The sequence below is a fragment of the Marmota flaviventris genome, chromosome 2, assembly GCF_047511675.1.
Source record: "Marmota flaviventris isolate mMarFla1 chromosome 2, mMarFla1.hap1, whole genome shotgun sequence".
Classification (NCBI taxonomy): Eukaryota; Metazoa; Chordata; class Mammalia; order Rodentia; family Sciuridae; genus Marmota; species Marmota flaviventris.
This window is the reverse complement of record NC_092499.1, coordinates 193,621,551-193,647,562: the sequence shown is the minus strand read 5'-3', so window position 1 is coordinate 193,647,562 and position 26,012 is coordinate 193,621,551. Positions and strand designations below refer to the sequence as shown.

Genomic DNA, 26,012 nt, shown 5'->3' with positions numbered 1-26,012 from the left:
GGAGGAGAGCACACCAGTTATAAAAAACAAAAAACAAAAACATCTGCCATGCTTCATGGAGTCTCATCAAAGAATGCTTTTTTTTTTTTTTCCCCTGTTTTGTTTTGTTTTGTTTCTGGGAGGTATAGAGGGAGGGTCAGTCTGCATCAGTGACCCAGCCTGGCCACTCACTCTTCCCGTCCCCACCTCCTGCTGGGGACATTTCTCATCTAGGCAAAAAGCCTCCTGTGCCCAGCGAGGTGAAACTTGCAAATGATACTGTCACCTTCCTCAATGGACAGCCGCCAGCAGCTCACCAAAGGTCACAGCAGGCGAACCCCCAGGGGCTTGGGGACAAAGGAGCCGTCAGCTGCCTGATTTCCGGGATCCATCCCCTGTTCTCAGATGGCCACAGCAGAGGGACATCTCCCCACAGGCTTCCCCGAGGGGTCCTTCCTGCTTTGTGCAAGCAGCACTGAGACTGGGGTGGCCTGAGAGCTATCAACAGCGTGAAGCGAGGACATCAGTCATCTCCAGGTCTGGTCAGGACCGAAGAAACCAATCCAGCTTGAAGCAGGCGGCCTCTGGTCTCTCCTTGCACCTAGAGTCTCCATAGGCGCTGGCAGGTCCCACAGCAAACCCTCCACTCAAGTTTGGGTGCTGGGAGAGATGTGACTTGGGGACATGTCTCAAGAAGCCAGCTTGCCAAAGGCCGTGGCCCCATGCGGTGGTCCATGTAGGGAGACCGTGTTCAAGGCTCAGTTCTGATCAGTGTGGGGTGGATCTGGAGAGCCAGGGAGTGCCCGTGGGTCTGCGTGCACCGCGTATGCTCCACCCCTACACATTTCTGTTTGTAAACATGAGTGTGCAAGTGTACAGAGGTGGGCATAAATACACTTCTGGACATACATGTGTAACTGCGGTGGACACTGCCCACGCACACAACCTCTGGTTGCTTAGGGTCCCAAGCTCTCAGATGGATGGGAGCAGCTCGCTGACCCTGCCACCTCCCAGGACAGCTGTGGCTCACTTCCAGGGGCCCAGGGCTGGCCTCTTGCCTCAGGCTGGAATGAACCATGTAGTGCAATTCTCAGGCCAACAGAGACCCTCTTTCCCTCTGCCCACTCTCAATATATCACAAGCATTTGAATCCCTGTCTTGAGCTCTGCTCTCAGCATCCTGGCCTAAGACAGCACTGTATTAGCACTGTGCATATGCTAATACCAGGCACACACACGTGTGTGTGCGTGCGTGTGTGCTCTCCATGCGCACCCACACATGAGGAAATCCAGGAGGATCGGAGGGGGAGAGAATTATCTTCCAAAGATTCCAAAAGGATCTTCCAAAGAGGAAGAGCATTGATTTTTTCACTGGGGAAGGTCAAGCCACGTCAAACAGAGTAGGAGCACCTTGCTTTAAAAGTTGAACATCAAAGGATACTTTAGAAATAAAAGAATTTTTTATTAAATCAGAAAAAGAAAGATACAGTATACATGACTGTCAGTCAATCCTATGCTGCTGTGAATTACATTGTAACAGACTCATCACCCTATTTAGTCCTCTCTACAAGGATTAAAAAAAAAAAAAAAACTTCAGGTATTTGAGTAACATTCTGTAAATTTTTATTAACTGGGGTTATGGGGAGGGTTTTATGAGAGCACATCCTGAGAACATTAGGAAATTACAGACAGACTTGAGATAAGCGTCAGACGGAACAGATGAAGCAAGCCCCCCAGCCATCTGAGAGACATTAATAATGTAAGCTTCGCGAGACCAGATCCTTGTTAGGGATGCGGGATGCAGAATAAAAAGGGGGAGACCTTGGCGCCCCCTTGTGTTGCAAGACAAACGTGCAACCTCCTGTATTGTATTTTTGTTCTCTGAAGCTGTGATCCTTTTCCTTGTCCCTGAGCCTAAAGAACAATTGTCCCAAATCGTTTCAAGCCCTCTCCAGTCAATCGTTTCCCTCCTGTCAATAACTCTCAAGGGCCCTATTTGAAAACCTACTCTTATTCATTCCTTTCTCATACCCCACACATTCCATTTCAGGAAATTGGCAACCGCCCAACACAGAGCCCGTGCTCTCCCTCCTTCAAGTGTGAACTTAAACAAACGGATCTTCCCCCCTCCCCTCTTCAAACTTAGAGGAGGAGCATGCATTTGCTACAATGCCTTTTCCCCCGTCGCAGGCAATTTTCTTCTGCAACTTCCTTGTTATCCATCTTTCATAGCTTAACACAAATGCATCCCCCCACCTCCTTCCTCCCTGGCTCAGCAGTCAACTCTCTTGACCTAAGGATTCAATCTGCGGACCCATGCTTACAGTTATTTGCTAGGAAAGACTGGACCAGAGAGATAAATAATACACCTCAATATACAACAGCTCAGGCTTAATTTGTAGGCAAAATTTCATTTGATGGCCATGAGAAGAAAAAAAATATATATACAGAGTGTGTTTAGGGAGGAGATAGAGTGGGGAGAAAACATCCTGGTGGTGGGAGACCCTGGTGGGGACTGTGGTGATGTTTACTTGGATTTGCCAACTGGTCCGATGGATACTGGGTCTGTCTGCACTTGAGCATCTGACATCCGCTTTGGTCCCTGGAAAAAACACAAAGAAGGGGTAGCCCATTGAAGATGGGTAACAGCAACAGCAAAAATCACCTTTTGGTGAGCACTTACTCCATGCTAGGTGCCATGCTAAGTCAATGTATCTTAGTCCTGAGTGTTGGATAGGAGAACGGTCTCCAATCAGATGTCCAGATTCACTGCCCAGCTATATTACCTTCTAGCTTTGCCAGATCTTGGACAAATTACAAATTTATCATTACAAATGATAAAACTATTCCTAGAGGCTTGTTCCCAACACAAAGCGAGTTTATATTTATAATGCAGTTAGAACAGTCCCTGGGGTGTACAATTCAGCTGTCCCTTCGCAATCCCTGTCTTATTTGCTCATAAGCCAACCCGGTTTTATTTTATCAGAAGTGAGCTTCTCATCTGTCTTGTTAGTCTCACACCTGCCTTCTGACAGGGTGCAAGCTCCGTGGATTCTGTCTGCTGTGTCCTCGGTGCTTTGAAAGGACCTGGCACACCGTGGCTGCTCCTGAAGGGTGAAGGCACCTGCCATTGCCACTGTGGTTATTGCTGTTCTATCTGTTCTGTCCAGTAGAACTTATGAAACTAGCCCTTTCTGTCTGTAATTCTATAAGCGTGGACCAACACGTGACCAGGTCACATTAGCACCACCCAAAACAACATATCGCATGGGTTCATTGCCCCCACCCCACCTTGTCCCCTTTACAGTTAAGCCTCCCCAGTCGAGACCGACACCAGACCCTGGCAACCACTGATCTGTTTCCTATTCCAGAGTTGTGCCTCTTCCAGAATGTCATGTCAAGGAACGGTGAAGTATGCAGCCTCTGAACCTGGCTTCTTTCACATGTCGTGATGGGTCTGAGGTTCACACAGGCTGGGCATGGTCAGAGGCACCAGCATTGCTGGTCCAGAGTAGAGCAGTAGGGTTGGTGGAGTATACTGGAGTGCATGAGTGGTCAAGTATGTGGATAATAAGTACAGAATAGTGCAATGTGGCAAAGCATGTATGATATACAGAGGTGGGGGCAGGTAGTGTAATGCTGGGACAGAGCAACATTGGTGGTTGGTATAGGTTATATAGTATATATGGAAGATATTTAGTATGCATGGAATATATACATAGTATAGCCTACTATACTAAACATAATACAGCATAGTATTAGAGCACATTATATGAACTGCAGTATTGCCTTGTATATGTACCATAGGGTAACATACATAGTGCAGGATAATGTTGGTTAGGGTAATAAAATATACATCCTTGGTGCACATGATATAGCCCGTGTGCACAGTGCCATGTGGTATAATGTGGTCTACATGGTATAACAGAGGATCGTATAAGTCATAGTACAGCATATATAATTCTAAGGACACTGTATGCCATCTCATTTCATTTTCATGCTGACCCTATGACGTCAGTACTATTAGCCTCATTAAAGAGGTACCTGACACTCGAGGTGCTGACTTGACCCTGGCTTCACAGCCACTGAGACAGAGAGCTAGGCTCAAACCCAGGAGCCAGCTGCACCCGGTGCACCTCCCTGGTGTCCTGGTGTGCACAGGCTTCTCTGCCAATGCTTCCTCCTTGGGAGTCCCCTGACCTCAGTCCCAATGGGCTAAACACAGCAAACTCAGGTGGCCCAGTGGACTTTGACAAGCAAATGCTCTCTTATTCTAACATTAAATCTGACATTAAAAATCCAGTGCTTTCATATACATGGCTGCTGGTGGCACTCTATTTAAACAGCACTTGCTCTTCAGGTTACGAAGACCCCCCCTCCTTCCCTGGGGCCCACTCCTTCCTGCACGGTCTCTTTTGCCGATTGGGGTCGGACTCTGGAGGTCAGAGTCACGTATGTGTTGCTTTGTGTATCAGGAGTGCGCTTCACAGTTAATAGTGCCCAAACCACTCTCTCTTCTGTCCTTTTACCAGTGTGGTGAGGTGGGCAGCGACCACTAACCCATTTTACAGATGAGGTAAGTGAAGCTCCAAGAAGACCCAGGACTGCACTGTGCCAGATGGTCGGGCCGCCCTGACCTGAAACCTGGGCTCACCCCTCCCCGGCCCCTTCCTGCTCACTCTCCACTCCTTCCAGCCCCCACCCCAAGCTCCTTTCGGTGCAGAGCTGATGGGCGTAAGCCTTAGGCCATGCCCAGTGGGAGACCGTCTTCCCTGGGCAAGTCGCCCGCTGTCCATCTGCTACACCTGCAGATCACAGTGCACACAGTTCCAGAGTTCTGGGGACCTGTGAGTAGGAGAAAGGTGAAGAGGACAGGAAGTTGGGGGGGCTTGGGGGAAGTGGGACCCAATCTCCACCGGCCAGAGTAGCTCACTTTTATCAGGTGTGTGTGTGTGTGAGTGTGCGCGCGCGACCCTTTGCATAAAAAGAAAAGAAAACCCAAGCAGAGGTGCCGTGTGAGCCCCACGGCTTCCTTCCAGGTCCTTCCTGACCTGTCAGCATCAGCCAGGCTGCTCTGGGTGGGAACCCCAGCAGCTGGAGGGGGAAGGAGGAGATGAGGACTGAGAGAGGTGGGTGGCCGCGGAGGGCCTGGCGGACACACGGTCAGAGGCAGGAGCTCATTTCTTGTGGGCGATGGGTGCTGCAAGACACCCTCCTGGTGCCAGTGCTGGCTGCCACCACTACCGTCTCGGGAAGGGGCTGGGCAACCACAGGAATGTGCCAGCTGGAAGTTCCTGGGGGTCCGATCTCTGGAGAGTATCTGAAACCCCTCCCTCCTGCCTCCACCGTGGCTGCAGGTCTCCTGGCAGTGGCCAGAAGCAGGACCTGGGGTCTGGGAGGCAGGAGCTGAGTCCCGCCTCCTTTCTGCCTCTAGATGCCGTGGGATGCCCAGGAGAGGACTCCACTTCTGGCTGACTCATCCAAGATGTGGGAATAAGTACTCCCACCGGGAGGGCTTGCTGCCGTAACTGAGGAGATGATGTCCGTAAAAAGCTGGTCCCAGAGCAGGGACCAGTGACTGCAACTATAATTAGTGTCTTAAACGCATCCACCCCGTCACCTCTATGGGCATCAGGCTAAACCGTCACCAGCCTCCAGGCTCACAAGGACACGTTCTACCAGGGCCTCTATCTCCGTGGTTGCCCTTGACAGCCTCTTCTGGGCCTCGGCTGCGCAGCCTTTACAACGAGGACGGGGTCCCACTCCTCCTGCTCAACACTGTGACTAGCTTCCCAGTTTACCCAGGGCCCTGGCCACGTTCTCTCCCCGCCCAGGGCTCCGGTCTCACCTCCTGTTATCCACTGTGTCCCCAGCCACTCAGGCCTCTGTCTCCTCTTTAAACACCCTGGACTCCCCGAGCTCGACCCCTCCCTGGGGCCTTATGCCATGGCTGCTTCTCCAGGAAGAGCCCTGCTGGTCTGCTGTCTGACGCCTTGGCCCCTCTGCTATCACCTCAGACATTCTCTCTGCAGGGACATTTCTGCATCCAATTCAAAGTAGCAACCCCCCTCCCCACAGCCAGGCAAGCACTCCCACGCACCCTGCTCATTTCCCTCAGTGACCTCACACACTGATTCCTCCTCTTCTTTTTTTGATTGGGGCTTGAACCCAGGGGTGCTCTACCACTGAGCTACATCCCCAACCTTTTTATTTCTTATTTTAGGACAGGGCCTTGCTGAGTTGCTGAGGCTGGCCTTGACCTTGCCATCCTCTTGCTTCAGCCTCCGGAGCCGCTGACATTACAGGTATGTGTCACCACCTGGCTCACACTTACATTCTTGTCCGCTAATTTAGTTTACCAATTTTGTTTGTTAATTTGTAGAACAATGATGGAAGAAGAAAGGAAGGGAGAGAGGGAATATCATCCACATCTAGAGATCTGTGGGCAGGGAGAGAAGGGGGCCAGGGCCCTGGGTAAACCGGGAAGCTAGTCACAGGGAGAAAGAAAGGAAGGAATCTGAATTATCTCAAAAGGTAAATCAGACCATGAAGAATACCTGGCCTCAGTTCTCCATCCAGAAGTGGACACTTTAAAGCATGCAAGTAGAAACCCCTAAGTGCGGCTGAAGTTGAGTACAACATTCCATTAAAGGGTAACAAATTCAAGTAACTTATTTGATTCTTGGGCACAATATTTTAAGATCTATTATATTTTCTTCTTTCTGCTCGTCCCTCTGTTTACTGAGTGTGCGTTGTGTGCGTGGTCCTATTCTGGGTGAGTGGGAACCAGTCATGACCCAAAAAGATGACGCCCTACTGTTGAGATCTGAGGTCCGGTGGTGGAGGGGAGACTTCTATGTTGTGGGGAGATTGAAATAAGCAAATCTAATCTTCTCCCCAGTCCGCCTAAAATTGCAACCAGTACAAGGGAATTCTGTATCTGGCAGCCATTGCTCCCACAGTTGGGGAGACTCAACTTGAGGCTATCTCTTTACTTTAAGTTCTATGTGACAAGCCACAACCTAGCTTACTTCAAGAACAAACCAATAAACCAATACCTACTCAGGAGTGTAATTTATAAATAACAAATACTTGGGTTTCTGGCAATCACAGCTGAGCATGGCCAATTGCAGGCTGCCAGCTAGTCAGACCCCACCCAAGGAAGGCCAGTGCCTCCTCAGGCCATGCTGACCAGGACAAGGCATCCCTGTGGCCAACAGGCCAAAGGCGATGTCCCACTCTGTCCCTAGGTCAGGTCTGTGAGGTCACTGCTCACGCTGCAGGGTGGACCTCTCTGAACCTCTTCTGGTTCTGAATCCTGCCTGATTTGTGGATTGTTCTTTGCTCAAATCAACTCTCTTAAATTTAATTATATAGCTTTTCTATTAACACCCCCACAACGGTACAACGTAAATGGGGTAAGCTGATAATGCATTCATGCCCCATACATTCCTTCAATAAATATGTGCCTAGAGCATCGGCCACCTGCACGACATTGGCCCCTCCAGAGGATGAGCTGGAGGAGGAGGAAGGCTCCAATCTGCAACTTTGCTCATTTGACCCGTTGGTAGTTGGACCATTGGGTTTTGCAGTTCAAAACCCAGCACCATGGACCAAGGAACCCAGAGCGCGGAATTACATTTAGAATGTGGGAAGGGACTGGGCAGATGGCCTGGGGGAGGGAGTGAGCCCACACTGGATGTGGGCTTCAGAGAGCAGGGGGAAGGGAAGGGAGAAGGGATCCCCCTGTGGTGACATCTACTACTGACCTCCTGCTTCGTGCTGGGCACTGGACCCAGTGGTTTAAATAGTCATTCAGTTCCCACAGGAGCATCAAGACCGTGGCTGTAATCATGAGCTCAGTTTTACAGGTGGAGACCTGAGCCTCAGAGGGGGCAGGCAGTTAAACTGAGGTCACACGCAGGACCTAGGAGGAACGGGCTTCAGCTAAGCGGCCAGCACTGACGTCCAGCACAGACTCTCAGCTGGTCCTTCTTCTGTTCACTGTCCTGTGCTATTGGGTCAGAACAGGGCTCCTCCACCTTGGCCCTGTGGACGCTCTGGGCTGGTCACTTCTTTGTTGTGGGGACTGTCCTGTGCCCTGTAGTTCACTTAGCCATACCCCTGTCTCTACTGACATCTCAAGAGGACTTACTCCCAGCTGTGACTGTCAAAAACTTGTTTCTGTACACTGCCAAACGTCCCCCGGAGGACAATATCATTCCTGGTTAAGGACCCTTGGATTAGCTCCCCTCCCCAGAGCCAGGGTAAGGAGAGAGCGCAGATTACATTTTGAATCTTTGGCCAAAGACACCAGGACCCACGGAGAAAGAGAGGAAGCAGGCTGTGGACTCAGAAACACCAGGGCCACCACCCCAGCAGACCATGCTCCACCCAATGCCACAGCACTGTAGTGACCAGTTCCACCAGAACCCTGCACAGAAAAAGGAGACGGTTTGGAAATCACTGAGAAAAGTGGGACTAGGGTTTGCACTTCTCCCTGAGGAGTGGGAGCCCAGAATGGAGACAAACTCTCCAATAGGACCACCCAGGGGCCAGCAATCTGCATGCAGTCCCTTTTTTGACGGATACCCTCTTTTCTTCAAGGGAAGGGCTTTTCTCCTGAGGAGCTGGGGGAGAGCTGGGCTCGCGGCCAGGCCTTCACATTGCCAAGCAGCCTCAAGTGTGAGTTCTTAAAACTGCCTTCAACTGGGGTTCCACATATACACTGGAGGACACAGACGCGGGATAGCAAGACGATGACATTTACCACAGAACCTTAAACTTAGGGCCTGAGATCTGTGTTTCTAACAAGCTCCCCCGAGATGCTGCTGGGAGTCACACGCAGGGCAAGGGAGACAGAGTGCCCACTGACCTCCTCGCCAGAGCTCACTGATGCCCCCTGGTATCTATGGCTGCGCACCTGTGGATATGCTGTGCCTTGGGCTCCCCAGGCCTGCTTTCCAGGCTAAGGTGAGGTCCTGCCTGAGACGGAATCTGCTCTGCAAGGCCTCCCTGTCCTTCCTCTCAAACCCAAGGCCAGACTCAGCCCTATTCAGCCTTCCTTCATGAGCCTCCTTCCCCTCTCCCACCTCCCCCTACACTCAGCACCTGGCGACCCCCTCCATCCAGCACCTGACCATGAACTCAGAAATACCTATGCCCTTGTCTCTTTCCTGCTCCTGAAGCCCAGCCAGCCCCCCCGCCCCCCCCCCCCTTCAGAGGTATGGAAACCACATCCCTTGCCTGAGAGCTCAGAAAGAAGAGGCGAAAAATCCACCTACCAGGCCCTTAAGGAAGCCCCCCAGGGACTGTCGCGGTTTCTCCAGTTTCTTTGGGGACTTGCCCCCGTTCTGCAGCGAGTTCGCGTCCACTGGGACCTGCTCCGTGGACGGGGCGGGTTCTTTGGCCTCCTGCTTGCTGTTCTTCTGCTTGGTGGTCTCGGCTGCGGGCCTCTTGTCCTTGGAGGAGGCCTCTGTGCCCTTCTGGGCCGCCCCCGCGGGCTCGGGCTCTGGTGGCGTGGCCGGCTTCTCCGTGGAGCTGGACGTCTGCGGCAATTTCAAACAAAGCCCATTTTTAGTGACTGCAAGGCAATTGCCAAAGGCAGGTGGGTGAATGTGTGGAAGCAGGGATGTTCAAATGAGGGGTGGCGTCTGCAGGTTCGTAAGTCTTGGGTGAAATGAGAAAAAATTATATGAGGTTACGCATGGCGCGGGACCTTTCTTATCCGTGAATCCTTGAGTTAATTCTATGTTTTTTTCCAGCAAGCGTTCTTTCTCCTTTGTTGGTACCAGAACTTGGACTGTTCTTTGGAAACCAGCCTTTCCCCTTACTTCATGGGGTCTAAGAAAACTAATTCTACCCTTGGGCAAGCACACGTGATGCGGGCCTGGCCAATCAGAACACTGTGTGGTGATTGGGCAGCTGTGATTGGTTCAGGAGAGCCAAATGTGCAAAAGCTGAGCTACTCTCAGAACTTAAGAGGCATGGTCCCTCTCTATAGGATTTGAAGCTGTGAAAAGGTGAGCCTGGGGCTTTCAGAACCAACACCATTTTTAGGGTACACGTGCCTGGAAAGGAAGCCAACACAAGAAAGCAGAGCCGAGACAGGGAGAAAAAGACAAGGTGTTGATGGAATCATGTGAGACCACTTGATCTGGCTGTTCTTGAAGCCCCCTTTGTGCTTAAACCAGCTTAAAATCTACTTATAACCAGATGGACTTTTCCCCTTGGGCATACTCATTCTTTTCTTTGTGATTGGATCTACCTTAATTTTTGATATGAAACTGTCCTTTCACTTCATGAAATGGTGGCAAAAGAAGATGATTGGCTTATTTTGAGTTTCGATGTACATTCTTCTATGCCATGACAAGAAGCTTACGATTGCGGTTGGTTCCTACCATCTAGAGAGCTGAAGCTATGGAGTCTAGAAAATGGTGGCTAAATTCCAGATTTACAGATCAAAAAAAGGGAAAAAATGTTAGGAAATAGAGATACTTTTTCTTGTAATTTTCTTAAACGCAAATGCCTACAAGGGCAAGACAGATAATGTGAATGCACAAAAAAAAAAAAAAAAAAAAAAAAGAAAGAAAGAAAAGAAAAAAGAAAAAGAAAAAGAAAAAAAGAAGCCAGGGGTAAGAATAGCCAGTTGGAGATCTTCTTTCCCCAGCGGTGCAAGCAACACAGGTCAAAGAAGTATTTCTCGAGTGTGAGAAAAACACCAGTTCAAGGAATGCTGGTTTGGTACTGGGGAGATAAGCTGAATTGGGGTCAGAGGGACTGCTCTGAACTGAAAGTCACATGCCCTGGCCAAACAGATCCCAGCTGGGAGGCACCAGGTGGGCGTGCAGACTGCTGCTGTCAGATCGGCTGTATTTTCATTGGAACCTCAAAGCTAAATCTTCTAAAAATGAAAAAAATATGTCAACTTTAAAATACTGACTTCAAAAGTTTTCAAGCCGTGGTCACAACAAACAAGAGGAGCCAGTGAATACATGGTCACAACCTGATCCATTAAGGTATGTGCTGTCCCCAGGAAAGAAGTTCTCTGACAGAGTTGTAACTATGATTGAGAAGGCCACAAGCAAAGAGCGATCATTTTGAACCCAGTGAACCCAACGCACCACTTAGATGAGCCTCTTCAGCCCTGAAGGTGGCCTCAGGTGGCCGCTCTCCAGGGGGCAGAAGGCCTTGGAGAAAAAGCATGAGGGCCAGCACCAGAGAAGCCGAGCTGCGGCTACACACCCTCCACGCCCTGCCCCAGCCCAGCAGCCAAGTTGCAGCAGGTGCTAAGACGTCGATGTCCAAGTACCTTGGACAGCCCGGAGCAGGCCTGGCCTCAGAATGACACAGAAAAGCCCACCTTGGTGCTCCACAGAGAGGTCAGAAGCCTGTGACCCATTTCTGTTGGGTGGAAGAGGTCAAGATCTAGTAAGGGCTAAAGGCTCAGGGTCCAGAGTCACAGGGCTCTGGTTTGGATCTAGTTCCATCACATCCTTGCTATGACCTGGAACAAACGGTTCTGTCTCTTGGTGTCCTTGTCTGTATGAATATGAAAAGACACCTCATGGGGTGGCCAGGATCAGACTAGTCAGGATGGAAGGCCTGCTTGGCACAGCGTCTGGCCCAGGTGAAATGCCGGACACAGGGTGGCCAGTCACCTTTGTCCTAGAACAAGGAGGTTCCAGGATAGGGAACTGACAGCTTTACGACCAGGAGAGTCCCAGGCCAATGGGGACAGGTAGGTTACCCTGACTTAGTATCCCCGGTAGCGACTCCTTAAAAAGAATGTGTGGCTCTTGACTGCATGGTACAGAGGGGACACCAGTAAATAACTGTTGAGCATGACAAGACAGTGGTCCCCGTGCCTCTCCCCACTTGTCGCCTGTCCCTTGCCCCTCTAGTCCCTCTGCTCAGTCACAAGACCTGCTTTCCCCTTGGAACAGGGCTTCACATTTCCTCTAACTTATGTCCAGTGTGCCGCCATGGTTTCCCGCTGAGGCTCAGCTCTGATGGCATCTCCTGGGAGACATAGCCCCTGATCCCCTCTGGAGCACAGCGTTGCTTTCTTTATGCTTACAGGGACTCAGGACTTCTCTGTTCACTCAATAACATTTATATCTGGGGATTGAACACCCGGGGATTTATTCAGGTGCTGGGACAGAGTTGGTCTCCAGTGAAATATGTTGAATGAATGACCAGCAACTTACCCTCCAAATGCTTCCCAAGTCTTTACCTGTCCGAGTCACTGTGGGGCAGGAGGCGGGAAGCGCAAGGAACCAAGAAAGAGCTTTGGAGAGTTGAGGTCCATCCTCCACACGACCGCCCCTTCCTGGCCAGGCTTAGAGCTCCTTTGCAATGACCTAGGTACTAACTTCTGAAGACGGTCATTGACCGTCTCCTTATCTATGGAGTCAGTTGAGAATCAAAACCGTGCAAGGATTGCTCTGTCACTAAACTGAAACCTTTACTTGGGTTTGACTCCATCTCCAAATGTACAAGCATCTTCTCATCTGAGCTCTCGGGAGCAACCTCTCCTGGAACCCAGCAGCTCTGGCAGGAAGAACAAGGCTGTCTCATGCGATTCCAACCCCAGAGGACCAACTAGCAGGAGGGCCTGGGCTTCCATCCCTAGAAGCATCCACTAAGGGTTTTACAACCTTAAAGAGGAGAATTGCAAAGGAGCAGGGAATATCTACTCTTGTCCCCCTAAATTAAATAAGTATTTGTGACCTCCCAGGGAGTAAGCATCTTTCTTGCCTGGATTCAAGGTCCTGGAAAACCAAGTTCTCTGAGGGACTCTCAGGACCCTCACAGGCAAGTCCGAGTAGATTTCCACAGACTGCATTCCATGTCTGCATTTTTGTTTTGCCTTGTTTGGGGATGGGGGTAGAGGCCACACCCTGGGGCACACCAAGCACAAGTTCACCACTGAGCTACACTCCCAACCCCCGTTACAGTTTTAGAACCACCAGAAAAATTGGCATAGCGGTTTCACGGAAGATTCCAGACCAAATACACAATCACATTTAAGTTTTTTTCCCCCCTGCTTTTTGAATTAGGTAAGTTTATCATGTTTGCAATGTGGTAAGCTTGGAAGTTTGGGTTCTAAGACTGTACTTTGGGGGTGGGCGTAGACGTACATGAATAAAGGAAAAAAAAAACCACTTTGAAGTATATGAAGAAGAAAACCCCGATTATTATAGAAATACTAAAAGCGCAATCATGCTGTGAGCACTGCGGGGTGGTAACTCCCAAACAGCAGCCCAGCAGTGAGAGAAGGAAACAGCAACTGCTGAAGACTGAATGTGCGCCCAGGTTCCTGGGCCAAAGCCCCAACTCCAGTGTGACTGTATTTGGATGAAGGAAGTAATTCAGGTTAAAAGAGGTCACAGGGTGGGCTCTGATTCCCAAGGATGAGTTAGGGTCAGAGTAAGAGGGCTCTCCCTCCCGGCCCTGCCCTCTGTCTTTCTGCAGTGTGAGGGCCAGGCTCCAGGGCAGCCACCTGCAAGCCAGGAAGGGAGCACTCAGCAGGGACTGATCCCTGCCCGCACTTTGCCTTGGCCTTTCCAGTTTCCAGTGCTGTCACCTGAGCCCCCAGCCTACAGCATTTTGTTAGGGCAGCTGGGGGTGCCTCATACAGCAGCTAACATTCATGGAAGCTGTTGTGCCAGGAAGGATCTCGGTGCTCCGGGTGCATTGACTCATCTGAGTGTGACACCCTAGGGGGTCTTCTTTTCCTAGCTCCCTCATCAATGAGGAAAGCGAGATGCTGGGAGATTTGGTAATTGGCCAGAAGTCACACTGCTAAAAAGTTGGCTGTGCCAGGATTGGCACCTGGGCAGTCTGAGTCCAAAGACTCAGCCTCTTGAGCATTTCCCTATCTTGCCCAAATTGAAAAAAGAGTATTGATGACATTTTTTTTTCCAGAGGTACATTTTTTAAGCTAAAAGAAGAGTGCAGATTACAAAGTAGGATGGGCATGATCCCATTTTTTTTAAAGAACACCTGAGGTTGTAAAAATGTCATAGCTCTGTTTTCTTAGAACAGAGAAATTATGGAAGCAAACTCTGTGACCCCCATGTCTTTCACTCACACGACGTGCCAAGCACCCTGTGACGTGATGGGAAATAGAAATGAATGCTTCACAGATGTTCCCAGAGGGGTGACAGGGGCAGGTGAGACAGGCAGCTAATAGATGAGTGACTGCAATTCGTGACTGGTGGATGAAGCAAAAACACAAAGCGGGGTGACTGGCGGGCTTGAAAGGCTCTTTGAAGAGGTGACACTTGTGCTGACTTGAAGGACAGGAAGTGAGGAGGGAAGAGTGCCATGGAAGGCCCGGAGCTAACTCCAGCAGGTCTGCAGAGCCCAGCAGGCGCCTAATATGCAGCTGATAACTGCAAATGCAGCTAGGAATTGCACTGCAGACCAGGTGGGAAGAAGAGCACACACTGCCAAGCCCACCACCAAACCAAGCTCAAGGTCACTTACATGGCAGCTGGAGTCTTTCCCGTTTATTTCTTCTGAGGGCGGGATCCCTTCATCCCCTTTCACTGACTAAAATAACAAACAGACAAGGGCCTTTCAGCTCCCATGGTATGCAAACCTGGAAAATGCAAGCAAGTTCTGGAATGATGACCCCTGCCACTCATTATTGAGATTCAGATCAAGACAAATGCAAGGCCCACCGGAAACCTACGAGTCTTGGGATACCTGGATTTCCTTCCACATGTGCAACCAGAGTCTGACGGAATCCGAGCCTTGGCCTCCAAAAAACACAACAGAAGCTCTCAAACCCACGTTAGGTCATTCTGAGACAAGTAAATGGTGACAGTACTATCAGTGCCGCAACCAAACGGTGGTTGAACATGTTGCAAGAATGAATCTCCAAATGGGAAATCCAGCCATGTAACCCTCCGCTGGTACCATTTAGGTGGTGGGTGTAACTAAAGTAGAGATTTAAGTTAGACTGAGCATTCGCTTTCCACCCTGTAGCGCCCCCTATAGCACCCATAACAGGCCTGGCTGAGGCTGAGTTGGTTCCTTAAACCCCATTCTTGGTTCCTTAAACCCCACACTCTGAGCTATTTTTTCTAGAAGTGTGGTTCTAACACCTGCAGCGTCAGCCTCACCTGGAGCTGTGTTAGAAATGCAAACTCCTGACGAGCACTCCAGATCTCCTGAATCAGAAATCCTGGGTCTGGGGCTCAGCCATCTAACCAGCCTCCCAGTGATGCTGACTAGTGCTGGAATTGGAGCACCATCACTTTAAGCTATTTAGCCACAAATGAATTCAGACCAATCCTGGGGGTTGTAGTTTTAACCGTGCATTTAATAATGCCCTATTATTGATGCTCGATAAATCTGATGATGAATCACTCAGTCCATATCAACAATACTGACTCAGGTCTAATCCCTGAATTGGTCAGTGCTTAACATCTCCTCCCAGTTGGCAAGGGAGGGCACAGTGGGGCAAAGAAGACCTCAGATTGCACTCATGTCACCAAGGCTGTGCTCTTAGTGGACAGCAGGAATCCACAACATATGCAAAAACAGTTAACAATGTGGAAGACACTCAGATGCATCGGGGCTGAGGAGCATCATATGCCTCCTCTGAGCTATGGCACTCATGTTTTCACAGGTAATGGCAGGATTACGTTTGGAACCTAACTTTTGGCTGGTGCTAAGCACCAAGACACTGTGCTAAATGAGAGGACAACTTGCATAATTCATTCATCATATTAGAACCTTAAGAAAGAGGAGGAGGCATGATTATTTCCTTCCCTCAATATATGGGCAAAAAAAAAAAAAAAAAGGAGTCTCTGAGACTGGGTCATGAAACTGGCAGGGTAGAGAGACTGAGTGCGTGCTCCATACTGGAAACCTTCCCAATATCACTGTGCACAAGGAGGCACCGCTCAATCAACAATGGTTCCTGAACATCTACTATGAAGTTGGTAACACTAGCTTCAGCCACGTGATTAGGGTTTGGGTGAGAGGGAGGTTGGTAAACCTCACAGAAGGGCATGCGTGGGACCAGCCCTTTCCAAAGGTCAACAGTGCTCTCCTTGGGGTTGCTCTCCAGTTCAGAAGACTTGAACAGGACCGCCAAGGGCATAACAGTGAGTGGGATCCTGAGCCTTGACCCAAAACCCACACTGACAGATCTTGCACAGGGCAAAAGCCTGACATGCACCTCTGATTGGCTGGGATGGATGAAGTGGTGTCTGACAGCTTCCATGTTTTCCCTAGGGACAGCACTGTGGCACTCCCCCAAGGTTTTCATCCCAAAGGCAAATAAGAATCAGCCTGTCCTCCACATAAAATTTGGATCTGTTAACACACAAAGTGGTTTTTCCTTCCTCTGGGTCTCCTGTGTTGTTCTGCTGAGGTCCAACCTTGCTTGAGAAGGTTTAGAAGAAGAATCTGCCTCTGTTGCCTTTGTCCTCAGACTTCCCATCACACGTGAGGGTTAGACCTTGGGGATTTCATTCAGTCTCCTGGATTCAGGCTGCATCCTTAGGGCGCTTCCCACGTGGACACCTTCCGGGTGTCCTTAGGATACGCCTGCATGTCCACATTAGGTGGCATCTGGGAAATTTTGAATGGCAAAAAACAAATGAACACGTAGTCCTTCAAGCCAAAAACAGAATGGACACCAGGAGTCAGGCATGGCCCTTCCCCCTCCTCTGGAAAATAAAGCTCTCTCTTTTGCCCCCAAAGAGGGAGGGGTTTTGAATTTCCTGTCAGTTGCTTCAATTTGGTATTCGTTAGGTACTCTGCCGGTTTTAAGGTTTCAATTTGCTCTCTTCCCCTCCCTTTCTTTGATGGTTCTCGGATGAGAATTGGGGTTGAATCTAAATCATGCTAGGCTGGCAGCAATGCAAACAGACCTTCAGGCTGTCGAGAAGATCACTGCAAAGTTTAGCCTCTTTACGGAAAAAAATAGGAGTGGCTACCTTCAGCATTTCCATGATTTTTCTCTGTTGCTCATTTTGAGGCACAGAAAGCTCAAAGCGCACAAACCCGACTGATGGCAGGGTTGTGACTCAGGGTGTTATTTAGTGCATCTGAGGTCATTAACAGCTCTCCCTCCCACCCCTCCCTCTCCATCCCTCCTTCTTCACTCTTGGTAGAGCCTCCTTCAAAGACAACTCAGGATAACAAGGTTGGGCTCAGCCATTCCAAGGGCCAGAACCACACAAGCTTATTTTTTCCAGCTGTCAAAAATAGCATAGTTACTGTTTAAAGAGACGAAAAGTCCTTCAGAGACCATTTAGCACTTTGAAGAACAATTTGAAAGCTATTAAATCAGTTTCCAAAATTTTCCAATTTGACACTGAGCAACTTTTTTCTCGGGTTACTTTGTCCCTGAGAAGCCAAGGGGAAGCATCTCAGGGCACTTGGCCTGCAGTGTTGAGAGGGAATCTTGTTGTGGCACCCAAGCCTTGCATATTAATGAAGTCACTTTTTATTTCTTTCACTGTGTCCTGAATTCGGCTAGCTTGATAATGCTGAGGAACATCTGAACCATTTCCAATACATGGAGTTAGATATTCAAAATTCTAGCAGAAGCATTCAAAAAGGAATGGAAATGTATTTTGATGTCAACTTAATTCAACAAAAGCTGATATTTAGAAGAAGAAAAATTGGGTTGAAATTTTAATGTGCTATGAGAATATCCGCAATGCTGTTTACTAGATCAACCTCCACTACCACAAATGCAAGGAACTGGGGCTACTGGAAATTTCCAGGTTCCACAAAGGTAATGAGTCCAGACTCCGTGCTTTATCAAGATGCTCGTATAAAACAGATTTGGAATATTTTAGCCCAGTGGGGTAAATTTCCTTTTCATGACAGGCACATGCAGGAAACCTATGTCCGAGCTTCCCTCTTATGCCTTCCTGTACTTGCAGGTAAGAGCAGTATCCCAACACATAAGAAAGATCTTTCCTTAGAAATCACCACTGAAGGACACACCAAAAAATGGAACTGACAGTTGTCCTGCGCCCAGATAGCCTCATCTGCTGCAAAAGACCCAGAAGCAGCAGTGGCACTTGAGAACAAGGGGAACGTTAGGAACAACGAAAATGAGAAGAAAGCGCTGACCTCTGTCAGTGCCTGGTGCCCACGGAGGTGCTAAGCCCTGGGCTCCTCGGGTTTCTACCCTAAAGAGAGAGATGTGGAGCTGGGGTTGTGGCTCAGTGGTAGCACTTTGAAGAACAATTTGAAAGCTATTAAGTCAATTTCCAAAATTTTCCAATGTGAAAGTAAACTTGCCTAGCATGTGTGAGACACTGGGTTTGATTCTCAGCACCACATATAAATAAATAAAGAAAGATCCATCATCAACTAATAAAAATTAAAAAAAAAGAGAGAGATTGTGCAAGCAGCTCCAGCACAGCGCCGCCACGTGGTGGGTGCATGAAGGACAGGACTGTCGCTAGTAATCAAGGAGTGCCCAGCAACCTGCAGTGACCTGCCAGGGTAGACAAACCCTAGTCACTGGTGGAGACTGGAATTGCCCAGTTAGACGCTTCTTTCAGAAACCTGCTTTCAAAGAGCAAATCAGTACCAACATTTTAATACTCAGGGGAAAATCTGAGAGCAAGAACATTGGCTAGAAAACACCTGTTTTTTTGAATTATAGTTACCACTGCAAACCATCTACTTTTCCCCTCCAGATAGTAAATTTCAATAGCTATCAGCTTCTTAGATGAAATGTAATCAACAAAGAGCTCTGATTCCTAGACTATTTTCTCATTTGACCCTTTAATTGGCCTGGTATTAAAGCTCATGGTCTTTCTCTGAGCCTGAGAATGTTAGTTTTTTTCTTATAAAATGAATGGTCCCAAATTAAGAGCCAAGAGGTGGATTAAATGAAATAATGTATGTGAAAATAGTTTGGAGGAGGAACACACTTTTCAAGTGCAAGGTGTTATTATATTGACAAATTATAAATCCCAAATCTATACATTTCTATCTGCCACCTTTGTGGTTTCAAACCTGCCTACCTGGTTTGTGGATACATGAATGCAGCACTCTGCCCACTCATTTTATAAAAATATACTAGCACTTCAGATATTCAATTTCTTGACATACAGCTGAATTAATATGTATAAGAATCTTTTTCTATTTAGGGCATGACAGATGTCTTAGATGTTCCTTGCAATTATTTTGAAATCCTGTAGGAGCTGATAGGATTTTTGCAAAGTGGTACATCTACATGCATTGAATGCAACGTTAGACTTCTATTACTGACTTCTTTTTACTTGAAATACAGTTATTTGGAAAAATGATATTCCATTTTTTATTTTCATGAGAGGTTAATTTCTGGAAAGTAAATGAATTGGGTAATGCCTTATTTTGAAAAAAAAAAATCAACTGAGAGTCAATTTGTTATGGGATACTAAAATATGCTCTCAGAAACTAAAGAGAAGCAGAGTCCAGGAAGTGGAAAATCAATGATCTGATGAATGAAGAAATCGAACACAAAACAGAGGTTTTTGCAACTGAATTTTCTCTTCTATTAAATCTTTTTTTTAAACCGTATCTTGTGCTCACAATATGTAAAATTAGTTTGGAATTTTGAATTATTTGGCTCAAAAACATTCTCCTGGAATCCTTCATAGGACGCCAGATACTGTCTTCATTTTTAAGCCCCTAGAGCAAGATTATTTTTTTTTCTTCTCTCCCTTTGCATAAACCCAAAGACTTTAAATTAATTTGGAAGCCACGAACATGTTGCCAGAAAGCCAACTTCCAGGAATCTACCCAATGGGAATATTAATATGTGTATAAAAGTGAGTGTCTTCCATTCTCAGGGAAGCACTGAAACCCTGTGTGTGAGGTGCTCGGGGCAAGTTCATGGTTGAGAGGATGAGGACAGAGTTAAAAATGTCCATTGTCTTCACTAAGCTTTACTCCCCCTGAAGACAGATGCTGCACCTATTTATGCTCTCCCTTATGTCCCTAGTGCCCAGAAGAGAGTGGACACCGAATAATTCTTTGTCAAACGTCTTTTGTGCATTGAATCAAAATGGCAATAAAATTTTCTAATGAAAACAAAACAGGAAAAAAATGACAATAATTAGGAAGTCTGGGATTCTAGGGGAAGTTCCAACAATCCAAAAATATGCTATTTTTTCCCCCCCTGTAACTCCCAGCTCTATCCAGAAACAGGAAGGCTGATCACCCTCAATATTATGATGCACTATTTGAGGATCTCATTTGTCATGCAGAGGCGCTGCCAGAGACAGACTCAATGTTCTTTTCTTTCTTGGCATAATGTGAAAATCGGTTTAAGAATCTCAAATCTTGATCTTCCTTTTTAGTGCCAAGTTACAGAGCAAATGATCAGCAACAGAGATGGGGTTTCAGCCACACTCATGGATTGTCTACTGTGCATGCTGAGTTTCTTTTTTATTTTCCTCCAGAAGAATCCAGCAGGAAAATAAAATGATTCCTGCCAACAATTTCCAACAGAATTATTTCTAATATGCATCAACTTCCACTGACAAGAGTTTTGTTTTGTTTTATTTTTTTGTGGACCCAAAAGAATTCTTTTAACAGGCTGATCTCATGAAATTAGAGAACTACTTTCTCAAAGGATTAAACTTCCCAATACTCCCCAAAATAAAGGCACACTGTAATGAAATTCTCATTTTTCATTAAAAGAGAATTAAACCAATGACCTTTTACGTGGGTTTTTGATTTTTTTTTTCTCCAACTGATTTGGGTTTTGTTGCATTATGTTATTTAAGTTCCTGACTATTTAGAGATTGAAAGTACGTGATTCTTCATAGGCACCAAAGATATCTGTCTACATTCTTTCCATTCTGTACATAGAGGGAAAAAAAATGACAAATTTACCAGCTAAACTATAAATATACACTATGACAACATCATGCTATCATTTCCCTATTTGAATTCTCTATGTTAGCTTTGTCTAAATTTGAGTCACACACATGTCACCTTCAGAATTCTTGACCCCTCAATGTATAACTTGGACTATTTAGTATTTTATCCACTTAAATGCCTCATGTTCTTGATGTAAATAAATGCATTTTCAAAGGAAACTCTATATTATTACCATGTTGTAAGCATCATTTGCCACCAATAGAAGGAAACTTGAAAAATAAATTAAATCAAATGCAAGCCATAATGTTAACTTTTAGGACGATGCTCATGTTTGCTAGAACTCAGGATCCAAAGCCAGCTCTTCCTTAATAAAAAAGAGAATCAGCCAGCATTAAAGAAGGTCAGCCATTCACGGAGGCTTCCTCCGCGACTGAACCGGAGGAGGAGGGCATTCTCTCACTTGCTGGGCGTTCATATCCCATGCACATCCCCTGCCACCGAGCACTGCCCCTTACTTGAGGCAGCGGAGCTCGGTAGTGCACTGCTGTGCCGGAAGGAATTGGCTTACCATGTGTCTGAGCAATGCCATCAGGGAGGTCCTCCGCGGCTTGCTTGCTTCTCTTTTGAGTTTTACTTCCGTGGGTTCAGGCTTAGCATCTTCTTCTTCAGTGAGATCCACTGTTTGTGAGGCTGAGTCTACTTTCTCAAACTTTGTAATTTCTATTGGTGATTCACACACCACCTGGATAGTTTGCCAGGTATTAAGAAAGTGAAACAAAACAAAACAAAACAACAAAACAAAACATACATTTGCCCACAGCATGTTTTATAAAGGGGCCGGGGCTGTCCCTGTCCACATGGTAGCTATAGATTTGCATCGATGACCATTTGTACCCAGGCACAGCTTCGTGTTGTCCAAAGTGCTTTCCAACAGACAGTTTTTGAATCACTAACACACTGATGTGGACATGGCAAGTTCCCTCCCATGCGTCCACAGGACACAGAGGGATCCCTCTGGGGACCCCTCTTCTATTCCAGTGAGCCCACCTCTTTGGTCTGCTACAATGGCAAATCACACCTGGCCTGTGCAGAAATCAAGAATCGTCACTTCCTCGAGTCCCACCCTAGAGGCAGTGGCTGTGACACCTGCCATTCCACAGCCTTTGTCCCTCGCAACTGTGGGAAAACTGTCCTCCTTGCAGGAAGGCAGAGAAGCCACTTGGTTTACTGGACTCCACCTCCTCATGAACTCATTTCCCACCTCTCCAGTCACTTGCATTGGTACTCGACTGGAGTTGGGACTTCCAGGAGAAAAATGAACTTGACCCCAGAGCTACGGCTGTGTCGGTGATGGCGCCTGCGGAGTGCTCGTGGGCTAACGTCCTCTGACCACCTACTGGGGAGAAGGGTGGCCAGCGGTGGGCTCCCATGAACTCTCCCATGTACTAGCACACGGGCCCCAACTTGTGCTTTTGCACGGTCACATGCCATTTCTGTGGCCCCAGTCACATCTGGGACAGTTTCTGCGACTATAATGGTCCCTGCAGCAGGACGGAGTCCACTGGCCGGGGAGGCATTTTTCCTTTCCTCGGTTTTCCAGGCAAGAGCTGGCAAAGGACCACCCACTCAGCCCTGTGCCTGTTTTACTTGGCCCCTGAGCTAAGGATGGTTTGTACGTGTCTAAAGGGTTGTAAACAACTATTAAAAGATGAAAATATTGGATGCAGACAAAAAATGGCTCACCAATCCTAAAATATTGACTCTCTGGGCCCTTTCATCCCAGGTTTTCCATCCCCTGTCTCCAACAGAAGCACTGCCAAGCCAGGGGCCTCTCTGCGTTTGTCCCTGCGGAGCCAGACACCAGACTGCTCAGAGCCTTGTTCTCAGTGTCGGGGTCGGGGAGGGAGATGGAGTTGTCTCCAAAATACTGAATGCTTATGGACAAGCTACCTCCCCTTCCTTCACGTAGTACACGCCACTGGTTTGCAGTGAGCCAATTTTTCCAAATAGAGAATTTTAATCTTTGTATTATCTCAACCAAGGCAGAGAGCTGCCAATCAATGAATCAACATGCAGAGCTATTGGAATCTGGCAAGGGAATCAGAGTAGTCTGCCCGTGCCTCGCATTTCTTAAAATATCGACATGATTTGTGGTATTTTCCCTTTGGAAAGGAAGGACTAAGCTCAGGTGTTAGGACTCAAAAGTCCTCAGTAGGCAAGGCAGAGGTGTCCCTGTGCATGGACCAGATAGAGAGAAAAGGTGTGGTCAGGACTACAGCCAAGGAATGTCCCATCTGAAGACATTCAAAGATAAAAACACTGGATGTGCTTGGGGGAAGCTGCTGCCACCGGCTGCTGGTTTCTGATCCCAGTATGGCTTTAGACCAACAAGAGTCTGGGATTGGTGTCTGAAGGGGGACGTGGTTTCCGCGTCTAGGCATGTTCCATTCAACTGCATTTCTGGAAAATGAGCATCAGCCACAAAAGCCCATGAGCTGGGCCTGAAACGTATCTGTCCCACAACGTGGGCAGAGAGCAGAGGCTCTGGGCAAACTGCTGGGCAGAACTCTGTCTCTACCCCTAAGTGGGCCTAATCCAAGGTCAGCATTTCATCTTCTCTGTTCTGGGTGGGGACACTGTACTCATCACAAAGCTGTTCTGAGGATTAAATCAGGCAATTCATGTCAGGCCATAATTAATACAGGGGTTGTGATTTGTGTCCGAGTTACACCTATTTATTCCATGAGCACAAATTACCTGGAATCGCCACCACCCGCAAGTCCATTATTGAGGGGTGATTATTTTAATAACTACCTCTCACTGTGCCTGGAGTTGAGAAAGCCATGTTTTATACATAACCTCAGGAAACAGTCACAGAGACAGCCCAGGAAAGATAACGTTATCACCACTCTATAGATGAAGGACATGAATGATTGAATGACTTGGCTAAAGTCACAGTACAGAGGAGAGGACATTTCAAGGAGAAGAGCACTTTCTGCCAGTAATTGAATATATAATAGTGGATTAATTGATAAGGACATGGAAGAAGAAGTTTGAGAGCAAGTCATTCTGGAGCTGGTCCAGCAGCTCTGGGACTTCACTAAGGACTAAGCATCGTCTTATCCTGTGTCTCCACCACTCTTGTCATGCTGCATTTTCATTCTGTTATTTGTTACCTCATGGTCATGAAGTAGCTGTTATAGCTCCAGCATCACATCCTTATCTCAATGTCCTGAGATGGAAGGAAGGTCCCCATAACAGACTTGCTCCGTAAGAGACAACTCCAGACTGAACTTTGGAATGAACTTTGGAATTCGGATCCTTTAGTTCAGGGCACACAAATCTCACTGGTCATAACTAGGTCACTTCCTTATCCCTAGACTAATCATAGGTGAAGAGAATGGGTAAGAGGAAGATTAGCATGGCCCTAAAGTGGGTAATGAGCAGTTTGACTGACTGACCCTCGATTCTGAATTCTATTTGGCCTTTGAAACAGCATGTTCTTTTTTGTGTTCAAGGGCTTGGAAGGAAAGTCACTTCTGTAATAAAATGATAGATTGTATGACAATAACTTTGTAAACCACCCTTATTTGAGTGCCAATGGTTCCCTTGTGGGGTCTTTTCAAATGCTGAGAGGTGTCATCTCATGAATCCTAGGCTGCAAGTCCATTCTCCAAAACACAACAATTTTAGTAGGCAAAACAAATGGGGCTTCTAGAGACTTCCATCAGCTTTGAAGTCAGGCCAAGAAGTTGGCTTTCAGTAGCCAAGGAAAATCCACCAACATCCCGTGTGGGAACCCAGCACAATTTGGACCAAGTAAGGATCCAATTTGCATATACAGACATGAGAATTTAATTTTTACTTGGATACTTCTCTGACTTCCTTTCAGGCTACAGCTTTGAAAAAAGTCATTCCCCATTTAGAATATATTAGTGCATCTGTACATTTTAATTTTAGGTTTTATAGATATAATTAAAATCAGACTTGTGCCATATTTTATTTTTGTGTGAGCTATAGTTTAGAATTGAATCTCCCTTGCTTAACTTCAACAGGGAAGGTGTATACATTGTATAGGATTGGCCAGTATGTTTAACTTGCAAAATATACCTTTCTGTAAAGGGTGTTACATATTACCTCAAATTTTATACCGTACTTATATTTTTTATTTTTAATTTATTGGTACCAGGGATTGAACTCAGGGGCACTCGACCAATGAGTTACATTCCTATCCCTGTTTTGTATTTTATTTAGAGACAGGGTCTCACTGTGTTGCTTAGCACCTTGCCATTGCTGAGGCTGGCTTTGAACTCATGATCCTCCTGTCTCAGCCTCTTGAGCCACTGGGATTACAGGCGTGTGCCTTTTGAAATTTTGTTTATACAGTTTTTCTTTCTTTTTTTTTATTAGAGCTGTGAGTTTTGGGAACTAATTTATAGCAAAACAGATATCCTCCACTTAAAACTTCAGCCACCACATAATAATATTGGTATTTAAGGGTTTTATTTTAGATTCTTTTTTATTGGATTTATAATGTGATTATTTGGTTACAGAGAATTAGAGATTTTCTTTCCTACCCAGTAACTCTTTTTTTTTTTTCTCATCAGTTTATAGCAGCCAGTTTTGTTTTGGGGCAACCATCCTCCCTGACTGATTGAAAAAGTCTCAGCCAACCAACCTGGTCTAGCTCCTTGGAATGTTGGCTTAGGGAAGGCAGCATCGGGTGCGCAGAGTGTGTTATTTTTACAATTATTCACTCCATCTTCTTGGGAAAGAATCACACATCTGTGCCCCTTGCTGGGTGACCTGCTTTAGTGAATGGATACGAGTGGATATGACATAAGCCACATCTGAGCTGAGGCTTTAAGAGCCATTGTGGCTTCTCCATGGCGTTCTTCTCTCCCCACAGGTCCTTGTGGAGGGACCGCTTATTTATGCTAGATCTCACCAGAAAGTGACCACGTGAAATAGCCGTGGTAAATATACAGCTGACTTATGGCATAAGTGGAAAAAAAAAAGAGAGAGAAAGCTGTTGAAAGCCACTAAAATTTGGGATTTGGTTGTTACTGCAACAAAACCTGGCAAAAGCTGACTAACAGAGCACGTGAACACATCTGAGCCAATGAAGGAGACAATTCCAGGACCTGTGGGCTTGGACCTGGAGAGATCTCT

The 26,012-nt window shown here is 47.1% G+C and overlaps 1 protein-coding gene across 6 annotated transcripts in view; it reads right to left on the bottom strand.

Annotated features, from left to right (window-relative positions):
- Window positions 1-2,234: 2,234 nt before the first annotated feature.
- Bcas1 (brain enriched myelin associated protein 1) overlaps window positions 2,235-26,012 on the bottom strand; it is an 84,666-nt gene continuing 60,888 nt past the window's right edge. For 3 of the 6 annotated variants that reach the window (XM_027946470.2, XM_027946471.2, XM_027946472.2), the window contains 4 exons: window positions 21,409-21,582; window positions 14,472-14,537; window positions 9,263-9,526; window positions 2,235-2,580 (listed from right to left, as the gene is read on the bottom strand). In XM_027946470.2, coding sequence (XP_027802271.2) covers window positions 2,506-2,580; window positions 9,263-9,526; window positions 14,472-14,537; window positions 21,409-21,582 — 579 coding nt within the window. In that variant the 3' untranslated portion in view covers window positions 2,235-2,505. The remainder of the gene's footprint in view (window positions 2,581-9,262; window positions 9,527-14,471; window positions 14,538-21,408; window positions 21,583-26,012) is intronic. The other 3 variants (XM_027946474.2, XM_027946475.2, XM_027946473.2) reach the window with 2 other exon arrangements.